General features: G+C 38.0%; 1 protein-coding gene across 4 annotated transcripts in view; it reads left to right on the plus strand.

Moving 5' to 3' along the window:
• CA10 (carbonic anhydrase 10 (inactive)) overlaps positions 1–18,642 on the plus strand; it is a 120,589-nt gene that overhangs the window by 22,250 nt on the left and 79,697 nt on the right. For all 4 annotated transcript variants that reach the window (XM_015880345.3, XM_015880346.3, XM_032448264.2 and 1 more), the window contains exon 3: positions 5,794–5,868. In XM_015880345.3, the coding sequence (XP_015735831.2) occupies positions 5,794–5,868 (75 nt within the window). The remainder of the gene's footprint in view (positions 1–5,793; positions 5,869–18,642) is intronic.

Below are 18,642 nucleotides of genomic sequence, written 5' to 3' on the forward strand. Positions count from 1 at the left end.
CAAGTTTTACTAAAGGAAAAATTATCCAAAACAAAAAGGCATTATTTTTAAAAGCGAAGCTAATAACATTGCCATGTTGTGATATTATACCACGTTGTTTGTCACTACTGCTGGCATACATATGAGCCTGCTTGTATGAAATCTCACCCTTTAGCCCATGATTTTAATTGTAGTCAGATCAGAACACAAAATTACAATAAGTAGAAAGTACAGAGAGCAGTCAAGTCTCTGTGCCATTGCAGAGTTCCCATGGTAGTGCTTTGCTTTTGCCCTCAGACATGATAAAAACAGGTCACGTCCGTTTTGCTTCTGTTGAATACTGTTTGGAATTCACAGCAGCAGTGAGAGCTTTTACACATGGGGATGGTGGAAGAAGGATTTATGGAATTGGAAAGTATTAACTTAATGAAAGAGCATTTGCATGTTTTCTGAGCGAAACGTTATCCAGAAAGAAAAAATATCTGGCATAGCTGATGAAAGCATTTTGTTTACTGATCCCTTTATAATCCTTTGTTTTCTTTTTCCTCTCTCCTCATATGGTGATGCATTCAATGTAGGCTGTAGTATTCATAAGCAAGCTAACCTTTCTTGTCCTGTAAGTATTCAATTATAAATGATGCTTTATATACTGCCTGAAGTGTGTGTAGCCTTTTTAATATAAAAAGGCTGCATAAAACATCTTAAATAATAGCTGCATTATGTAGAGACTTGTTTTAAACAAAGTGAACATTAATTATAGAAGGCTGAACCTTAAGCTAATTGCACCTGCTTAGTTTCCCTGCCGTCTGGTCCACTTCATACATGTGTATTCCATTTGCTTTAAGAGGCATTTGTTGGTATGAGCCAAAAGCTGGTACTTGTATGATTCACAATGTCATAATGATGGTTTAGACTGAGAAACTCTGTATTGTCTCCAAAGTTTGGGCAACTCATACTTGGGATTAACACTGTACAAGTGTAGTAACTAATAATTCAAAATCATTATAAAATGTAATTGTGTATTTCTGGAAATGGAGTTTAGCAAAAGCATTAAATTTCTACTTCTGTGAAAAAAAAAAAAAAAAGAAAAGAAAAAAAAAAAACCAGAACAAAAAACAAACAACCACATCCTGCACTGTTCTCTGTAAGGCCAGTTTTCTATTAAATCACATGGTCTTCTGAACCACTGCAATAGCATCTAATTTTAATTACTAGCAATAAATTAATGCCTTGCACTGTGTTTATTATGAAATCACACCATTTTCTTTTTAATCTCATAACTGCAGAAGTGGGGCAACAGTGCTAGAAATGTTCTTTATTATTTAGTGCCAGAGCAATGCTGATCGCATCACCAAAAGCAAAACCCCTCAGATATGAAAGAAGCACACAAAGTGAATAACATAGCAGGCAGAGGAGTTCAGATCAATACATTCAAATTCAGAAAGGCTTTTCTCTAACCTCAGTGAGTCTGACTCTCCACATTCTGGCATTTTTCATCCCTGTGGAATGATGGTGAAGGGAATGGAGAACTAAGATCTGGCAGGATGCCACTGGCTTCTGCTTGTGAAAGGCATCACCAACAAACCTATCATTAGTTTAAGCATAGAAGGTAGATAACCAATTGTTGAACGACTTGTTTACGTCTTCCAAATGGGCACAGTTACTGTGAGTTTTTTTCTTATTAATTATTGCATTTTATATATTAGCATTAGCTTCCAACAAGATGCAAATCTCATGCAGATGTCACAGAATCTGCGTTCTGGTACCTGGCTTCTGAGACAAAGTTATCTTTGAGGATTTTAAAGTAGTTTTACTAAAGACAATTTCTCTTTGAATTACAAGCCTACCCATTTTAACCTCTAAGCCAGACAGTTAACTGATGAGTCTGTGGCACTGGCATCTTCTGGCATTTGCATCTACAGCATGTTTTTATGATGCTGTATGGCACAGTTCCCCTATGGATGAAAGTCACTAAATACTTGACATCTTGCAGGGTTTAGCTTTTAATTTTATGCTCCACAGTAAGATACATCTCCAATAACCCGAAAAAAATGAAAGCAACATGCTATATCTGCTCTGAATAAATATCCTGTCTCATCTACAGCAGCTGCGCTGAAATAGATCTGACATAACACTGTTATATCAGCACAACTACTAATCTCAGATCCTAGTGATTTCCGTACTGAGGAGAGAACACTGTAGCAAATGGAGGTCATTTCAATAACCTTTAGCACTTTAGACAAATGTGGTGTTTTGGACTGTCTCTGTTAGTGGCAGAATACATTGCTGGGGCTAACGCAGCTGCTGCAGAGCTCGCTGTACTCTGCTCAGTCAGCAAAGAGTCTCTTCAGATGTACCTGTTTATTTCAGTGCCTTAGAATCCAAAGGTATGTAAGTATTCTATACAGTTTCCTACCCTGGGTATTTTTAAATAAATAATAAAGATATAAGTCTCTGAGGTATCAGAAATGAATATATATATATATATATTGGATACTAAACACCTTCCCATAAATACAGAACTGGTTTCTAGACCTTTTTTCCTCCTCAGTGTGTTATGTGACAGCTCATGCTAAAACAAAGGAGCTGCCAGGTAGGAGCCTCACTGTTCTGTTAGAAATACAGGAACATCAGAACCCTCGAACAAAGCATGCCTGTCTCTGGTTATGGTACTCAAGCAGAATTGCAATGAGATGTACAATAGTTCTCCTTTAACTCAAATAAGTAGGAAGCTGATAGAATTTTTTTCATTAGCAGTGTCATGAGATGGCAGATATGAAGAATCCTTTTCCTTGGCAATAATTCCAGAGCCATAAGGTTGAACCTGCTTATCCAGGCACAGTTCCTTTCTGTCAGATGGGCATTCATACACCAATTGTACAGACCCTGTGTTGTATGTGCATCAGGTGTAAGTGGCCCAGATAGGATTCCCAGCAAGGACTGTCCATATGTCTGTTAATTCTAATTTTGTACTCCTTTGTTCCATTACTAATCTAAGTGTGGGTCTATTTCAGAAATAGAGAACAGTTTTTTTTTATTCTTCTGATTTGACTTCTTGTCTACATTCTAAGGCTAATGGATGTAATAGGTCAGGAGAAGTTCTCAGAAGATGTTCACTCCTTCCTGCCCTTACCAGTCCCTTCTCTGTCTGTTCCCAGAGAAATGAGAGCTTTATAAGTCTCCTTCCTATGGAAAGCTTCTAAGGAAAGTCCTGCAGGATCCATCAGTGTACCAGGCTGGATTTCACACAAACAGCAGAGTGGAAACCTGTGTTCAGTCACTCTGTACTATTTCTGCAAACATTTGGCTTGAACTGGTATAAAACAGGGCTTAAGGTTCAAACAAGATCATGGCACTGGGCTTTCCCTGCCCAGCTCCTCTCTCAGAACAACTACACGCTCTTCTCCTTGACTTTCTCAGTGGCCTCTGTTTTCTGTGAAGCAGCAGTAACCTACAAGTGCTCTCACCTTATCTTAGGCTGTGGGAAGGCAGTTCAGCTTACTGTATTCCTTCTTTATGTTTCATTTTTATGTATATATTGAAGAGAGAAGGATCTACTATCTATGGAAAGTGCAGAGCAATGGCAGGTCATGCTCTTCTCTGATAGCTAAAGCGATTGCACAGGCATTCAATTATTTAGCACAAAGCTTTGATAACCTAGTTTTCTTACCTCTTACAGTCTTTGTTTCCATATTAATGCAACAGATTTGAAAAAAAATATACCAAGAAGCTTAGTTTTCCTGATACTGCTTTTAGAATTAGCCTTACTAAATGTTGGCACAGTACAGCAAAGCAGAGCTACAGGGCTGGTGCCTCCTGATTTTGGCTCAATTTGAATTCTGACTACTGGATATCTTTTGTTTTTTCTGGACCTGAAATGTATCGTTTAGATTGGCCACAGAGTGGGAGAGCTGATACTTTTTTCTACAGTATCAGTTTCTACAAAAGCTGACAGCAAGCAGTTGCATTTGGAAGTGCTCAGCCTTTCTCACCCTGCCTGCATTTGCACACAAACTTCACTCTTTTCTAAGATGCAGCTGCCTCTGGTTGGGTGTAGCAGCTTTAGCTGTGTGTGTTACTAAAAGGTTGATTTTAATGCAGTTTAATTTTCTAAGAAATATGACATAAAACCCCCAAAAAACCAAAACCACCCCCACAGTTGAGTCTGGGTCTGAATATTTGGTGCTCAGATGTTTGGAATTGTGACTTGGGATTTGCCATTCTCCAAGTGTTTGCATAGTGTAGTCCAAAGCCAGACAGCTGGAGTTCTCTAGACAGAGATATAAACATTAAATGGAGGTAATGTCCTCTGCAAGCTGTAAAGAGTACACAGTGTGACAGTCCTTTCAGTTTAACGTGTCACCAACCAATTAATGGAACAAGCATGAATACCACAAGGGAATTTCTACATCCACATGTACCCATTCCATGAGTGTCTGAATCTCTGGTCAGCAGATAGCATTGGTCCTTTCCTCACTATGTTTAATTAACTTCAGCTTTACCTCTATTTCTGCAATTTGCAGTTAGTTAAATCATAAATATTGTTTTGTTACTGATAGAACAGTATGTAGCCATCCTCATCTTTTAGCCTCAATGTCACATTCCCTTTGTAAGTTTTAATGACAACAACAATTTTTATTATGTTGCTGGAACTTTTCCCAGGGTAATTGTGCCTTCTGTGTACAATGAAACAGCAGCAGAAGGCTTCTAAACCTCACATCGTTCATAGCTGTGGATGTATGTTAAAAACTCTTGGACCTGGCAGAAGGATTGAAAGTATCTAATTAAAGAAATCAAATTAAAGGAATTAAGCTAGTGACAGAGAAGATAGCTGAGCTTTCTATAATTCAAGGAAAAGATTGCTCTAAACATGGAAATTCAAACATGTGAAGTTGAGACATTTGCTTATTGGCTCTGACCTGCATGTGTCTCTTACTGTATGTCTGCACACCCTTTGAAACAATTGTATGTTTTTCTGTTAACATTTTGTATTTTAAACACTATATTTGCACCAGTGCCCATTTCCTTCAGGATGAAGGGAAGTAACGTCTATATAAATCAAGTCCTCTCTACTCTTAGCTCAGGAAGTTTAGAGAAGTTACTTAAATGACAGTATCAATCTCCAGAGCTTCGATTTTTATCCATATGACTTTCAGAATATCCTCTCGTTGATTCACTGCACTGTGCTATAGAGCTGCGCATCAGACACAGGTTAACACCAGGATGATGGTGGTAGAAAATAACCTGAGGGTGGGATGTTGCAGAAAACCTTTATCTCCCTGCCTGAGCATTATGGTACAGGTCACGATTTGTGAAGCAAGGAGTTATGAATTCCTGTTCTCTTTCTGAAAAGCAGAGCATGTTGTGTGAAAGGAGAAACATACAGACATAGCTATGGCCTATAGTTCACTGTCATTTCTTCCTGTTCAAAGTGAGAGATTACTGGAGAACCTGGCAAAGGAAGGGGGGGGAAATGATTCAACCCACAAATACAGGATCAGATAATGACAACTATGCATGGAGTTCACTCATTTTATCTGCACTTTTATCCTATACTGAATTTAAAGTTGATAAATGAATAATCAAGTTTTGCAAAGCCTCACCTTTTATCTGAAGTTCAGAAGTCACATTTTACTGCCTGAGAAACAGAGAGAAGGGGATCCAGGATACGGGCACTTAATTGAAAAGACATTGTTTAGGAACTTGAAGAATGACTCCTCCGTTGAAGATGATATCCTACTTAGAGTCTCCAAAGTTCTTGTAATTATAAGTTTCCTATGTTCTACCTTAATTTTATGGTGTTTTTATTTCCAGCTCAACAAAATTCACCAAAAATCCATGAGGGCTGGTGGGCATATAAGGAGGTGGTCCAGGGAAGCTTCGTTCCAGGTAAGTGCAATGTGGAAATCCCAGCTTTTCTTACATAATCTTTCAGTGGAGTAAGAATAGTTGGCCTGAGGGGAAGGAATCTTCGGTTTTGTTTCTTAATACATTGCAAAGATGTGAAGTACACAAGAACTCCACAGCACATTGCAGTGAAGGCTAGAAAAAATTATAAATATGTTTTTTTCAAAAATCATGGCTGTTTTCAAGGAAAGATAAATTGCTTTGAAGTCAGTCCTGCTCTCTCTCAGTAAAGCAAACATCTTCCTACTTTGTGAAACTGTGCTCTACATACAGAAATGAGGCACATGGGTTGGAAAAGCAGTATCATACTTCAGTAACACAGCACTTTTAGACAATCCTATCTCTACAGATTTAAGAAGCATGTTCTGAAAGAAATGTGATTAAAACATGAAACTCAGATCTTCCCTATCAATAGCCTAATTACCTTTCTTGGTTGATTTGTGTGTTCCCTCCCTAATTTGCAGCTAACATCCGCAGAGCAAAAACTGTATGTAACAAAAGTGCCTCAGACTTCCCTTTATTGTACTGACAAAACCAAATGATGGAAGTTATCTCCTCTATTTCTAGCCACAGACAGGTACTGCAAAGGTCAGCCCTTCCCTTTATAACCCATACTGGGCTGAATAGCATGATGCATCTTGCTGTGTTACCAGCTGCCTCATAACTTTCCTGCTCCTCCTACTAAGACACAAGCAATATCCTCCCATCTGCTCCAGGAATGTGCTAATATGGAAGAGCGACCTTCAAGGCAGCACTCTGCAGATCCCTGTCAGTTACTGCTCCTCACACTTTACTGTTAGATCAGATGTCTGTATTTGGGGAAGAATTCATTCCAGTTGCTTGATGAAATTGATTTACCTTACAGTAACACTATTGTGGGTTGAAAGAAAGAGCAACTAAGTAACACTAATTTTTTTATGACAGCTGTCCTTGGTAAGGGCTATCACAATTTGCATGGATGGCTTCTAGTTCTAAGGACATTTAAGAGATAGTTGTTGCGATTTATACCCTCCCACAGGAGGGCAAAGAAAAGTATTCAAAACATCTGTTCTCATGCACAGTGGCATTCTACATGCATTACAGAGCCCTGAAGGACTAAAATTACTGTCACTTAGTAACTGCTTTTCTGCAAATTCAATGTTTTTAAATATCATGCCAGCCCACTTTGAAGTGTTTGGAAGTGAAAAGCCAAAAACCATCCTGTTGTCTTTTAGGTTTCATCATTCCAAGTTCAGCACATCTCCTTAAGGTGTTTAGTTTTAACTCTTATTATTTTTTGAATCAGGATCATTGCTGTGCAGGACCTTAACCCTCTCATCAGGGTTTTGAGGGTTTGCTCTGAACAACGAGGCTAATACTAGGGTGGTTTTGTTTTTTTTTTTCCTTAGGTTCTTCACTGTGACCTAAAAGTAAAGTGAGGAATTCTAAGTATAGATACTGGTATATACAGGATAAGGTTTATTCTGTTCTTGACATGCTGCTAAATATAAAAGCAGTTGAAACTGTGGTGCTAAGGCATAACTGAAAGCTTATAAAACCTTCCTTATTCTGCAGGACTGTTCAGAACAATTTTAAGTGCTGAGTAGCAATGCTTCTGCACATCGGTGCTGCCGAGTGTATGTGCTGGGATATTCAAGTGGTTTATCTCATCTTAGGCCTTGACAGGCTGCTCTTCACACAATATCAGCAGCTCATGTCACCCTTTGGCAATAGGGATTTTGGTGATATCTGTGTACTATAGAAAGAAAACAGAAGCACAAAGAAATCTAATGGAAGAATCAGTGGCCGCTCAGTCTCAGAGATCCAAAGTACTTCTCAGTTCTCTAAGTTAATAATGCACAGTTTCCCAGTGGAGAAAGAAGTCACTGAGAAGGAACAGTGTGTTTCTATGTTAATTGTGTTCTTCTGTAGTAGAATGGTTTTATCATGGAAGGGACTAAATTGTTCAGCTTTTGTTTGCTTACAATTTTTCTTTTCCTATAAAATAGTACAGGGAAGCTGAACTAGGAGCTAATTTTACCACTGAAATAAAATTCATGAGTACTTTACACTCCTCCTATCATTATGCTACTTACAAAAACACTCTTGTAAAGCACTTTGAAGAGGAGTATATCTTAAAAGTTACAGTTTGTAATGAACAGGAATACAATTCTTATTTCTGTGAGAGTGTCTTCAAGAAGATTAATCCCAACTGCTGCCAGGGCAATGAACTCAGCACCACTGAGGAGTTCAAATTAATACAGCAGTTCACACATCTTATTGGTGCTGTTTAGTGCCACGAGGGTAGGATTTGCCAAGTCATATGGAATAAAATATAGTAGTTGCAGACACACCCTTATCTACAAGGAAAATAAACTTTTGTGAGACCAGTAGAGTTACGCAGGCTCTTCAATGATGGGATTGCTATTGACTTGATAATCTACAACCACTCATTTATACTCAGTGAAAATTCCCTCCTCATGTAACGCCTCTCTAAAAGGATCAGTTGTGAACTCACTGAACCACGCATCCCCTGAACATACTCAGGAGCAAAATCCATCCTCAGCATTTTGTTGTGTCTGCTTGACTAAGAATATGTAGACTGATTATTTGGAGAAGCTTCACTGCTGTTGCTCACACGTATTGAAATACAGCTATTACACAGCATCATGCCACCATCTTATTTCTGGGCACATGCTATTTGCACTCACCAAGACATTTACTATGTCTTACAAATAAATTCACCTTAAAGCAAAGTCACCTACTTAATGCATTTCCAGCTACCTGATGATCTTCTTTAGAGCTGTAAATCACATTAGAATTAACAACTTTGACCAAAATAGGAAGCTTTCTGAATGTTATTGATCAGGTGTTTTTTTTCTTCTAATGAAAATATTACTTAGAGTTTCCCCTTCTTCCTTTCTGAATAGAGTGTGGTTTTATATTAGAACACTTTTTCATTCTGTATTACTAAAATGCATGAAAATGCATTAGTGTTTCCAGACCAAGCAGTCACCAACTTTATAGTCAGGACATAAACCCTGAAAATAACAGCATAACATCATAATGGGAAACCTGACAGGTCGTTAACTACAGCTGTGCAAATGGCATCGCTATATTTCACAAGTGCCCGTAGACAACATTACAGCCTTTCAGTAAACATGAAATATGTAGCAGAAAATAAGCAGGTCACACAGGAAGCCATTCGCTTGGCACCCCAGAGCAGCACTGGTAAACGTTGCCCCCCCAAAACAGGGGTGTAACACAATGCAAAGCACAGCAGTGGGAGCAGAGTAGCAAGACCCCAGGCTACAGCAACCTGCAACCCCCCCCCCCCCACTCCCCAACCCCAGGGGGCCCTGCCTTCCCACCAGGTGCTCCATCACTGCTCTAAGCTGTGATTTGGCATTCCCACTACACAGGAATAATTTTTTTAGGATCACTTCATAACCTCTGATTTATTTTCTGTATCTCTTTAATAATCAGGAGTTTCATTTATAGGGACTTCAGTGGATGCTGAAGATCTCCACAAAGAGAAATCATTTTACAAATATTAAGTGAGATGTAAATAAACATAGAAAAGCCGAGTTCAAGGTAATAGTAGGCAGACGTGGGAGAATGAAACAACAAGATAGATGCCTGTGTCATCAGGCTAGTCTGCCTAATCACCACATTGCTGGTTATTGCTGTTCACTATTGCACGTTAGGCCATTTGCCAAGAGTGAGTTCTGTTTCCATTTAGATTTTCCTATCGAGCAGTCAGTCATCTTCAAACAGCTCTTCTTCTCACTTCTAAATTAGGCTTTCTTAAAATAAAGAGTAAATAGATGTCTGAAGTTTAATAGGATTTGGCTGAAATGCTTGCATTGCATGGCCACACCAGGCTCTGTTATTCAGATACTGTCATCTTCAGAATTACCTGGTACTTTAATGCGCATTTTAAATTGGCTAACAAGAATATAAATTAAAGTAATGGAGAAACTAGTCTCTCAAGATTTTATTGCTCATTGTAACTTTATGTTTATGGACATATTGCTTTGAGGCTGGACTTGGGCCTTTTTGACTCCAGAGTATATGGTAAGAAGATGGTGCCTCACTTCAGAGCCTGGTGAAATCAATGATATCAAATCGTTCTGCTTGATTCCAGCAGGCTGTGGCTCAGGGCCATAGACACATTATTCTGTCAGTTGTTTGGATATAACTTCCCAGTTAAGCACACCACTCAGTGCAGTTTCATTTTTAGGAAAGACTTTTAAACACCGTATCCCAACTTGTTCTACACTTTTCTTGAAATTCCTATGGCTTGTTCTAAATAAAATAATAGTTAAGGGGCTAAAAAGAAAAATGAAGATGGTGTTTTTGCTGAGATGTGAAATTAAGTGTGATTTGCAAGCAGAGATAAGATTCTCTTCCTACATTTCTTAGCAATGTAATCACAGTGTTGGAATTCTGGAAAGGACCAAAGGAAAAGTAGTGATTAAAGTGGCAAAATTGAATTGAAATAAATGAATCTTTTCTCCTGTATTAATGACTCTCAGGTTTCTGTCTCCCTTCCATTGCTTCTCCTTTGTTGCTGATTCTGAAGCTACTCTCCCTATAGTCTTCTTTGAATTAATAGTACATTCAAGCAGACGCATATATAGTTAAACATGAGTACAGGGCTACAAATAATATTTGTGAAGATAATGGAAACTTTCCAAGCTTTTTACATCAAATCAAGAGGACTTTGGTTATTTGAATCAAGCATAATAAGCACTAAACTTTTGTGAGGGTTTTGAGTCAAAACTCTAAATCAGCACTAGATTGCAAAGAAGAAGATAAGGCAGCTCCAGGACATGAATATTTTAAAATACTGAAAAATGACTCTTTCATAAACAACACTTCTTGTGTTAGAAAGTCCCATTTAAAACAGGGTAATTTTGTCTCACAGTTTTCCCTTTCAGAACTGGTTTAGCAGCCTGAGTCCCAATGGCTTTTTAAGATTGATGGACAGAACAAGAAACTCTTTTTATGTGATTTAAGATGCGAACAACTGGACAAGCAGAAGGAGCTAAGTGACTAGAATACACAGAAGTTCTGAGAGTTAAGAATCCATCTTGTTCAGTCAATGAGGTAGGAAGACCCAGTAGGCACCTACTGTATCATTCAGTGTGGTACAATCAGCCTGAAAATGGTTGTAATTCTGTCTGCAAAGTTCCAAAGCATGTGAATCATCTTCAGTTCAGAACTTTAGTCCCTGCAAGAGTGTTGCCTGTTTATTCTTTTAGGGGTTGGGTGGGGTAAAGTACAAGATAAGCTCCTGTCCTCAAAACTCTACCACATATTAAATGGAAATCTAGAGGAAATGAAATGACAAGAAAGTGAAATGACTGCTATGTAGCAGTAAGGGCAAATGAAATGGTTTCAAGTGAAAGGTGTGCCTGTTTCTTGCCTCCTTCTGGGAAGATTTCTGGTAAACTGATTCTAATGCGTCCTTCAGGGAAGCTGTTACTGAGATACTGGCATTTAATTTTCAATTTCCTGCTTGACCTTGTTCTGCAATATGAGCTTGCATTGGTTTTCATGCATAATGTACATAAAGACACTGTCCACTTCTTTATAGATACTGCCATTGCTGGACCATATATTTACAGTGAGAATTTTGTGGAGCAAGATGATCATAATTGGAGCAGAGGGGATTCTTAGTTGCAGAGTCTTAAAACACAAAGCTGTTGAAATAATGTTAGCTGACTTTAATAAGGAAATACATTCAAAACCATTTAATAGATATACTTTTGCTTACTAGTCACGTTTCCCAAACTGTATTAAACAACAGAATGTTACTCTCTGTGTTACATTTACCTTTGTAGAGAAATAGTGCACTAAATCTTGGAATAAGACCAGGCCGCAAACAATGAGTCTGAGGGATAAGAAGGAGTGGTGGATTGTTCTTTGTGTTCTGTACAATCCTGGCACTTATGCAGAAAGAATAGCTTTGAAAAGCCATGCCGTTTGCATAGAGACCATAAATGAATGTTTTAGTCATTTATTTCTGTAGTAAAGGCGAGAGGAGTGGCACGAGAGCTGCCCCTCTGTGTGCCAGTAATGGAAAGCTCCACTTGACTCCTCAAGCCTGAATATATATATAATATATATATATACATATATATATATATACAATATAGGATATTGTATGTCAGGGAGAGAACATAAAATCTATATCTAAATATATAAATCTATATCTAAATATATCTATATAAATCTAATATATACATATAATTATATGTATATATATATGTATATATATATATATATATATATAAAAATCTATATGTATATATTAGATTTATATAGATATATTTAGATATAGATTATAGATTATAATTATATATATATTCCTCAAGCCTGAATTCACTGCAAAGCTTAGCAGAAACAATCAAGCCTCAGTCTAGTCCATCTATGAGCTCAGGCAGACTCTCTTATTGCCCATCAGTGCCCATTGCTTCAGCAGCAGCATTCAGCCACCATCTCATCAACCTGCCTGGTCCAGTGAAGAAGCACAAGTAACTATATTTAGGTACTGCATTAATAAGTGATGGAATTTTGCTTCTGCTATTAGCCCAAACCTTCAAAAACACCCAGCCAATGCCTAGTGCAAGCCAAAATACCAAGGAACAGAGGTGAAGGTCACAATATTAGATTTGGCTAACTCTTAACATCTTAATTTAATTGTTCTATTCATGCTGTTATTAGGTATCTGGCTTTTTTCACGTTCCATCTCAGGCCTACCTGCTCTACTGCATGGCTCTGCAGTCGGGCTGCATGCAGACATATGTACACTGGGGTGTTTGATATAGGAAACATTATCTGTAGCATTTTTTAGGTAGGACCTACATCTGTGTAACAATAGAAGAAAATAACATATCTATGTAAGAAATTAATCTAGTATTTGAAAAACAGCAGATGTAAATTATGTGATAAGATACGATAAGATGAGGCTTAATTTATGTGTGGAGATGAATAAATTGCTCCTTGAATACTAAGTGGCATTTCTGTGTGAAAATGCACAAATAAATTATCGTGGTTTTATGGCTTTCTAAACAAGGAACACATTTTATTTATAATCAATCTATAATCCTCTTGAAAATAGAAAATTAGAATGGGAGTTATTTACCAGTCTTACTCATACTTTTCATCCAGAAGGAAACAGAAGGATAGTCAGTTTTCCTCCTCAGTTTTTGTTTCTATACCTCATGTTACCATTAACTTGGTTGTGGCAGAGTCCCGAATCCAACACCTGTTGGGAAAATCTGATGTAAAAATTGAGAAGAGTTCCACGAACTCTAAATTTAGAAGCAGAAATACCTACAGAACATGGCGAACTCTGTAGGTGATTGATTTCCTGTTGAAGATGATCCCTAAAAGCTCGAGTATCTCCAGAAGGTCACTCCCACCTCCAGAATGCACACACAACAACTTATTTTTAGACTTCTGTAGAAATGCGTTGCCCACACAGTAAATTGGACATATGTTCTTGGATTTAGCTGCCAGTTTTGTTAAATTCTGGGCTTACTGTTTTTACTAAATAAAATTCCCATCTATTTCAGTCCAAGCAAAAACTAATTTTGCATAGAACCATTGCTCACAGCCCTAGCATCAAGAGCTAAGTCTGCTGCTGACATTCTTATCCTTCACTGGGAGCTCTAACTTTAGTTATAGCAGCTAGAAAGAATTTGGGATTATGTGCATGCTAACTTGCATTGCTGAATCACAGTGAAAACGGCATCTAACTTCTGTGATCTCTTGCACAACATGGACATCCTGACCTGTCCTCTTTTTTCTGATTTGTCCTACTAGCTGTCCATCATGTGTATTCTAACTACAGTAATAAGAATGTTCTGTTGTTAAAAACATACAGAGCAACTGAGTGAAAGGATTTTTTACCCAACTGCTTCCAGTGATAAAATGTTATAACTTCATCCTTAACATCTAAGTCAGACTCACAAACTGACAGCAATTGCCTTTCATTTCACTGAAAGCCTTTGAATATTTCCAGGAATAGGACCATCATCTGAAAGCTGAATATTCCAAGGCTGATCATGAAAAGGGCTGCGTTTCTTCTGCTTTGAAAATAAGATCGTTCTTTATCAGACCTCCATCATTACATACTTTATAAGTGCTTATCTCTAATTAGAAGCTGTGACTTTCTACGCTTTGCATATTGCTTTCCACATCCTTCAATGTGTGTGTTTTATACTATTTCAGTAAACATGATTTCAGTGTTTTACCAGCTCATAGCTTCTCTTTGCAAAGGATGAAGGAGAGCACTGAAATTTGGCTTTCTGACAATACAGTCCAGAGTACCTGTCTCTTAATGACACTGAGGCTTTCCTTGTTCTTTAGAAACCATTGCCACTCTCCTAATTAGGTTTCGCCATGTTGTCTTTGAACAGCTAAATAGCAGAGATCTCTTTCAGGTGTATTTTCTTTGAGATTAATTGTAAACATCTGCCAACTTGTGAAGGCAGTAATTCTTGTAGTTGCTCAGCAGAGCTCCTGGGAGGATGTCAGTTTATTTTCTGAGCCTCTGCTTTGCATTTTCTTCCAATTCTGTGTATGAATTTTTCCTTCCTCTCCATCAGTGCGTCCCTGGTTCTATGTTGCAACACTTCAGAATGATGTAAAGAGGTTAAGTTAACAACATAGTAAAACTAACACTCAGTGATGTATTTCACTCATAAAATGACATCAGAAGTGTGTGGTTTTACAATCTGCCAAATACTTCTTCAATTGTCAATGAGAAAAAAATGAATTGTAAAGTTAAAGCTTTTCTGTGAGGGAATAAAAGTTCTGCTGTGTGACACCAAGACTTTGAAAGCACTGTTACGGATTTTCACACCTGCACAAGTGGAATATGATAGGAAAAAAATGATGAAAACACATAAGCAACCTGAGCAGATGGTTAAAAAAATAAAAGAGGATTGCTGAGAAAAGGTCCCTCTGACATTCACTGTTAGAGACAACAGTGGCTGTTAATAAAGCAGAGTTAATTCTATAGCAAGGAGTGAAATATTATTTAATCAGCAGTACTTCATACATAATTCAATTAACTGCCTTCACTCATCAGTATTAATGAGAGCTGGAGCTTGGATTAATGTGCTTGAGCTTCATAACAGCACTCCCAGTCTACTTAAATGCTGCCAAAACTTAATAAAGCACTGCCAATCAAATTACAGTATCTGAGCTCAGTGCATCAATGGACCAATATTACAAATCATCCTATGCTCACATCATTGTTTGCTAATTCCTTATTTATGCTGATCTCTGCACTAAACAGTTTAATTAGTGTACAGTGTTAGAACACGTTAAATTTCTTACTGCCTTCTTGATGATGTTCTTAGGATAATCCATGTTTTTGAGCAATAATATAAATGATGTATGCGTGCGCTTTCAGTGCATAATTTTTCAATATTAACTTTAATCTGAGGAATAGGCTGCCATAAAGGGATTTCTGTAAGTCACAGAAATGAAGACGGTAATTAATTTCTGCTTTTGTTCCTAAGAACTTTACTACTGCAATTAGTGCTTTTCATCCTCAGTTACAACAAACCTGACCCTGTCTGTGCCATTTGCTGCTGGCACTTCCTGTGCCATCTCTCATTCCAGGATGAAGGAAGGGATAATGAAGGTTTCCCCCCTACCATTGTCAAATTTGATTCTCAGCTAAGAAAGAAGTGCTTGGGGAACATATCACATTCAGTGCAACCTGTGGCCAAGTTTCCTATACAAGAACATCGAGGCAGCCTGATGCTGCTCATTCCACCTTTACCTATACTGAAATAAATCACTGCTGCTCCTCAGAATGGTCAGAACAATTCCGTTAGTTTAATCAGAGCCTGACCAGCTCAGAACCTTTTTCATGAAGTTACTACTTTCTTTTTTCCCATGCTTTTGTCAGGAGTTTTAGCAGCAGAAAATGGCCAAGTTGGCAGCATTTCCTAATCCAAAGTCAGAACCCCTCAGGGAGCAGATTTTCAAGTTTTCATGAAGTTTCAAGTCACTTTTGGTGACATTCAAAACAAAAGATTGACCAGAAAAATTATCAGCAGGTGATGAAGTGTTTGTTTAGAATTTGAGAACAGAATGAGGAGTGCTAATGCAAGCAGTATTTCAAAAATGGAAAGAGAAAACTTAATTACAAATAGGCTGCAATGGGGTGTTTTCGGTAGCGGCTACGTTTGCCAGTGATCTAAATGCTGGCAGCAAGTTGGGTTCTATTTAATTATGAATGATCTAGAAACACTCAATTTAAAAACTAAAGAATAAGTAGCTCAAGCAGTTCACTAGTGAAAGAGAAAATGGTGCTTGCAGTGAGGGGACACACAGAAAGCCCTCATTTCTCCATGAATACTCTAAATTGTAATGTTGTCCAGAAAGTCCAAAATAAATAAATAAATAAGAAACAAAATACCAACAGCCTGTCAGTGGTAACAGACCCTCCTGTCAAGCTTTTCTACCAGCAGGTCTTCTGCCTTCCACAGGACAGGCACAGACTCCATGCTGAGTGTCAGTGCTGACCATAGCTCCTAGTCAGCTGTAAATTCACAGATCTCAAGCCCAGAAGATGCTGCTAGATAATGGGTATGGATTTTCTGTACATCATGACTGTGTCATCCACCTACCACCTGTACTGAACCTAATAATTTGTCTGAACAAAGCACTACTCCATAAACTTTACTGCTGAGCAAACAGCGGTATGCTGTTGGCAACACCATACTTTGCTCTCCCTTTCAGCTCATCAAAAGATGACTCAATTACCATTTAAAAGTTTATGCTGCCTATGAAGTCAAGGACTGAAGAATTAGTAGTCAGCCTGAATGTGTTTTGAAAAAAGTAAACGTATCTTAATGTGAAAAACTGACAGGTCTGTATGCAAGTATTACATGATAAGCTGCAAACCAGTTTTACTGTTAATTTTAACTAGCATAATGTATACAGTAAATAACAAGAAATTGAAAATGACAGATTTTGATAGCATTTAAGAGAGAATGTTCATTCTGGTAATGAAGAAGACACTCCAACAAGCCTAGCTAGTTTATGCCCAAATCAGAGATGCTGAGATTCTCCTTCCCCTCACACTTGGCATCACAACTTATTCTCCTCCTGGAAGACTTCAGACAAGAGGTAGAACTGGTAGTTAGAAGGATTTGGGGGCATTTTTGCCAGAGTTTAAACAGGACAGCTGAATTAGAAGCTGTGTTTTTAAGTATGAGAGCAAAAAGCGGACGTGCTATCTACAGTCATCTATTTCTTAATCTCTTTTGGATTCTGATTGCAGACAGAGGTTCATCTGCTTAATGAGTTGCAGAGTGTTTTCAGACTTTTGAAAAGTTATGAGGACAGGTCACCCTGGGGGAAAAGAGCTTAATGAAGCCTCGCAGTGCTGCAAAAACTGCTTCCTCATTTTTCCAAAGAAGTGGAAGGTTTGTAATCATAGGATGTGCCCAGGCAGGTCTGTGAGGGCTGCTGTAGCCTTGTCCATTAGGCAGTCCATCTGAACTTCTTTACCCAGATCTTTCTTAAGAACTTTTGATTTAAAATGCATCACAAAGTCCTTCCACCAATGCTAGAAGCAGGAAACTTCAGATGGTTTCAGAGAAGAAATTTCCCAGAGGTTACAGTTTATGGAGTTTTTCATCCTGCAAATTGCAATGTATTTTTTGAAGGAGAAACTGGAAATGAGGAGGCTCAGCTGTGTGAACAGAAATATGTTCCTCACTCCCCTGCAAGTGTCTCCTCTGCTTAAAATGCTGTGTCCACTTTGACTGTATAAGCTACACAGAAAAACAGAACCTGCACAAAACATGCAACAAAGTCAAAATGAAATGGGAATTGCAGAGATTGTAAAAGACATGAAACATAAATTTCAAAATACATGAGGATAATTTATTTAGTATCTTTTGGCAGGTGATGTGTATTCAGAATGTATAGACAACTCAGGGAAGCACTTAACGGCAAACACTGCCTGCATTTAAACCAAACAAAAATAGTTCAGTGGGAAAGCTAAGTATGGCTTTCTTGAAGCAAACATCACTGAACAACTCATTGGAGCTTATTGAAACATGCAGAGAAGGAAAGAAGGATGTTCGATAATCTAAAGCAGGGTGCTCTTCCCCCAAAAAAACTGCAGGATGACCATTTTAAACCTCCACAATTCAAACTTTTCAGCAAAGGGCCAATAATTTTAGCTACTGCTTCTTTTTTGTCAGGAAAATTTCCACACTCAAATAATTTCCTTTTGAAGCTAGTAAAGTCTTCAAACAGAAGTAGCAAATGTTGTCACTGAAATCACACTGTGGTTTCTAAAGTGATTAGTACTCGAGAACCACAGTCATAGAAAATCAGTAGAGTAACAAGAAAACCGACCCTGGTTATGGTATTGAAATATCACATGTCTAAATGCAAAAATAGCAGAAGGTAATGGCATCTCAGGACTGGGGAGCAAATCATTGAGCTAAGTCCCAAGCAGTGATGTATAGAGACCATTTTCCTACAAAATTGGCCACAGTTAATGTTACAGAAAATAAATGAATGCTCTTCTTGTACATTAGGTAGTAGCCTAGTGATGAGTGTTCCAGGAATTGTCATTATATTGCTCTGCTGCTTTCCTTCAGAAGCATAATAGATGTATCAGCTGCCCTTGCTGACAACAGCTAATAGTGCAGAACAAAGGAAAAGCATCACTATTGATGTAGGTGAAGCTTCCGATGACAATTACCAAGCTGTGAGACTCAGACT

Source organism: Coturnix japonica, chromosome 23, assembly GCF_054131305.1.
Source record: "Coturnix japonica strain WE chromosome 23, WE-NBRP24, whole genome shotgun sequence".
Lineage (NCBI taxonomy): Eukaryota > Metazoa > Chordata > Aves > Galliformes > Phasianidae > Coturnix > Coturnix japonica.